This window comes from Lipotes vexillifer, unplaced genomic scaffold, assembly GCF_000442215.2.
Source record: "Lipotes vexillifer unplaced genomic scaffold, Lipotes_vexillifer_v1.1 scaffold966, whole genome shotgun sequence".
NCBI lineage: Eukaryota > Metazoa > Chordata > Mammalia > Artiodactyla > Lipotidae > Lipotes > Lipotes vexillifer.
Window position 1 is genome coordinate 992,807 of NW_006795769.1, and position 3,976 is coordinate 996,782.

The 3,976-nt window shown below is 44.8% G+C and overlaps 1 protein-coding gene across 1 annotated transcript in view; it reads left to right on the forward strand.

Annotated features, from left to right (window-relative positions):
- The window catches only part of GAK (cyclin G associated kinase), a 54,427-nt gene that overhangs the window by 7,233 nt on the left and 43,218 nt on the right, over positions 1–3,976 (forward strand). The window contains exons 2-3 of the mRNA XM_007467905.1: positions 2,916–2,977; positions 3,713–3,772. Coding sequence (XP_007467967.1) covers positions 2,916–2,977; positions 3,713–3,772 — 122 coding nt within the window. The remainder of the gene's footprint in view (positions 1–2,915; positions 2,978–3,712; positions 3,773–3,976) is intronic.

The window sequence follows — 3,976 nt, forward strand, 5'->3', positions numbered from 1 at the left end:
GGCTGGGACAGGACTGAGCCAGGAAGGTGATGCAGAGCAGAGCCGGAGTTGCGAGAGGGGGAGTTGGGCCAGCGTCCGGGGTGAGGGTGCCCGGGCAGGGCTGTGGCGAGTGGAATGGCCCTGGGTAGCAGTGGGCTTGGTGTGCTGGAGGAAGCACGGTAGTGTGGGTGTGGCCGCAGCCGAGAGGACCAGTGCTGGGGCTGGGCAGAGGCCAGGAGATGTTCCAGAGGACCTGTGGCCTTGCTGCGGTGGCCTTTCGGTCCTGGAGGTTTTGTCCTTAGGATTATTTGCTTTACGGTCTTAGCATCTGCAAGCAAGACCAGCTTTAGTTCTTCCTTTCTGACCTTTCTGCTCTTTTTTTTTCTAGCTTTCTTTCACTGATTAGGCTCTCCAGCAAAATGTTGTATTGCGCTCTGAGAGCAGCAGACATCCTTGCGTTGTTCTTGATCTTAGAAAGAAAACACTTTTTTTTTTTTTTTTTTTTTTTTTTTTTTCTGGCCCCACCATGTGGCAAATGGGACCTTAAGTTCCCCGAGCAGGGATTGAACCCGGGCCCTTGGCAGTGAGAGCTCTCAGCCCTAACCACTGGACCGACCACCAGGCAATTCCCAACAGCCATGTTCTTACATTTCTTTGAAGACTGGTCCAAATTATCTTTCTCTGATGCTAATATAAGATAGTTATGTTGTGAGGAAATGTTTTCTTTACATCTGGCTGTTTGGGGACTTAGAGGAAATGAATGCTTTCCAAATAATAGATGGTGAGCTTTTACCAGGCTGGTTTGCTGCCATCACAACCCCTCCGCATCGGCAGGCGGACTCTCAACCACTGCGCCGCCAGGGAAGCCCTCATCTATTTTTTTATATTGACTTATTATTTAATTTTTTAACTGCTACGTTGAGATAAAAGTAACGTACAGTAACTCTGCATATATGTCAAAACACTTTAAATATGTCCCGGGCGTGTATATATATATATGTACATGTGTGTGTATATTGATGTCTACATAGCTGTCATGGTCATCAGGGTGGTGAACGAACCCATCACCACCACAGTTTTCCTCCTTCCCTTACAGCCCTCTCCTCCCATCCTCGACCTCCAGGCCACCGCTGATCTGCTTTTTGTTACTGTAGGTTAGTCTGTATTTTCTAGGGTCTCCTATAAATGAAATTGTGTGTACGTATACATATACTCTTTTTTTCCTGATTTTTGTTCTTCGGCATAATTGTTTTGAGAGTCATCCCGTTGCTGCATGTTAGCAATAGTTCCATCCTACTTGTTGATGAGTCGTGTTCTATGCAGGGATGGTTGGTTTATCCATTCACTGTTGATGGGCACGTGGGTTGTTTCTAGTTTGGGCAGTTACGAATGGGGCTGCTATGAACATTCGTGCACAAGTCCTTGTGTGATGTGTGCTTTTATTTTTCCCGGGTAAATACGAGCAGTGTAATGACAGGACTGTAGAGTTGGCATATGTTTCACTTTTAAAGAAATCTCCAAACTGTTTTCCACAATGGTGATGCCGTTCTGCGCTCCCGTGCATGGTGTGTAGGCGTGCACTTGCTTCACGGCTTAATCACTACTTGGTAGGTCGGTTTAAGAACTCTTAGATGTTCTAATAGGTGCACAGTAGTATCCTTGTTTACATGTGCGTTTCCCTGGTGGATAATGACACAACAGTTTTTAATATGCTTACTTGCTAGCTATTTATCTTGGTTGAGTGTCTTTTCATATATTTTGCTCATTAAAATGTTGTTGAACTGAACTTTGGATTTTCTTTATATTTTCTGGATAGAGGTCCTTTGCCAGGTGTGTGATTTGCAAAGTCCAGTTAGGGGCTTGTCTTTCACCCTCTCAACAGTGTATTCCAGAAATCAGTAAAACCATCTTTAATAAAGTCCATTGGTCATATTTTTCACTTATGGCTCATACTTTTTTTTATATCTAAGAAATCTTTGCCTAATGTAGGGTTTGTAGCAATAAAGTTGGTTTTTTTGTATGTTGCCCTTGCATCCCACAGCCTTTCTGTACTCATTTATTACTGACAGTAGCTTTTGGGGTGTAGGTATAATAAGCTTGTCCCCACAGCCTTTCTATACTCATTTATTACTGACAGTAGCTTTTGGGGTGTAGGTATAAGCTTGTCTACATAGACGATCATGTCTGCAAAGAAAAACATTTTTACTTCTTTCCAATCTGGATGCCTTTTATTTCTTTTCTTGCCTGATTGCACTGGCCAGCACTTCCAGTGTGATACTGAACGGCAGTATCCCTGATCTTAGAGGGAAGCATCTGGTCTTCCACCACTGAGTGATGTTTGCTGTGGGTCTTTCAGAGATGCCCTTCATCAGGTTGAGCAAGTTTCCTTCTGTTCCTAGTTTGCTGAGAGTTTTAAATTTCATGATGAAATTTTCCACTGTAGGAAACTAGAAAAAAGTAAGCAAATCAAACTAAAAATAATTGAATTACATTGATTAAATCAACTCTGCTTAGTTGTGATGTATTATCCTTTTTTATATGTTGTTGAGTTTGATTTGTTAATATTTTATTTTATTTAGAATTAATGATTTGTTAAGAATTGTTTCATCCACATTCATGTATGGTACTAGTCTTTTATTTGTTTTCATAGGACTAGCCTCAGTTGTGTTGATTTTCCTGCATTGATCTCGCTCCTATGTTCATTCCCTTCCTTCCTGTGAAGCAGGGTATTTAGAAGGCAGTATTATATAAATCGGGGCCATCATTGTTGCAGAAAACAAACTGCTAGCCACAAGTCCAGTTTGTCTTTTACTTAGTAAAGATATTTTTTTCCCATGCTTATTCAAACTTTATTTGAGACAGGCAAAGATATTTTTAAAGCTTAATGTTAAATAAAATCACAGCACTGAACTGACGTCTATTTTTCTAATTTTCAGGAGGGTTTGCATTTGTGTATGAAGCTCAAGATCTGGGGAGTGGCAGAGAGTATGCGTTGAAGGTAATAGAGGGTGACAGACGCGTCTGTGCGCGTTGGTGTGTTTTAAAAGAAATAAGTCTCTAAGCGACAGTGTTTTCAGAGATTCACCCCTGTTCTTTAGTTCGTTTCTTTTTTGCAGTCTGTATCTATTTGTTTTACTTGTTTCTTCTGATGGTGAAGCCTCACCAGTTTCAGAGGGTTGTAAAGCTGTGGTTTCCAACTTTGGGGCAGGGACTCAGCGGGCGGCCAGGGGGCGGAGAGTCAGAACTGCCAAAGTAAGGGTTCCACGCATACCGGGAGTTTGAAGGCCACTCGTGTAAAACAGCGTTCACAGTGTATCTATAAATAAGGGTCACGGGGGTGCGGTGGGAGGGGGCGTCCGGGCCACTTGGGGTGCTGGGCACGTGTGCTAGCTTGTCCTGAGGCTCGCAGAGAGCCTGTCTGCGGTGGTGGCCGTGGCCTGTCTCGGGGGCATCCGAGCTGGCCGTGTGCACGTGGACTCTGGCATCCAGAACTAGACCCCCATCTCTCATTTTCCTCTAGCCTGTTTGGAGAAAAGCCTCCGATTTTTGGTTTTTCTTATGTCCCTGGATCATAAAGGACCATTTCCAAGGGTCTGTAACCTTCTGTCAAGTTTCTCTGCGGGTCAGATGTTAAAGCATAGGCAGGGAGCCGTTACATGCGTTGTGTGTGCTCTGGGTACAGAGCCCAAAGATCAAGCCTCTGCTCTTCCTCGCATGTTATTTCCTGATACAGAGATTGCTGTCCAGCGAAGAGGAGAAGAACAGAGCCATCGTTCAGGAAGTGTGTTTCATGGTATCCTTTTCCGGGCCGCGTGGGGAGGGCTGCGGGCAGCTGTGGCGGAGCGCGGCCGAGAGGCTGCTCGGTGACGCCCTCTCCGTGTTGGCTTCCCGGGACGTACCTGCAGCGCGTGTCTAGTAGGAGGGGGTTCTCTTCCTTGTTCTTCACCCTCAGGGTGATGATAAGAGACCTGTAGCCTCGGGAGCGTCGTCATTCCTG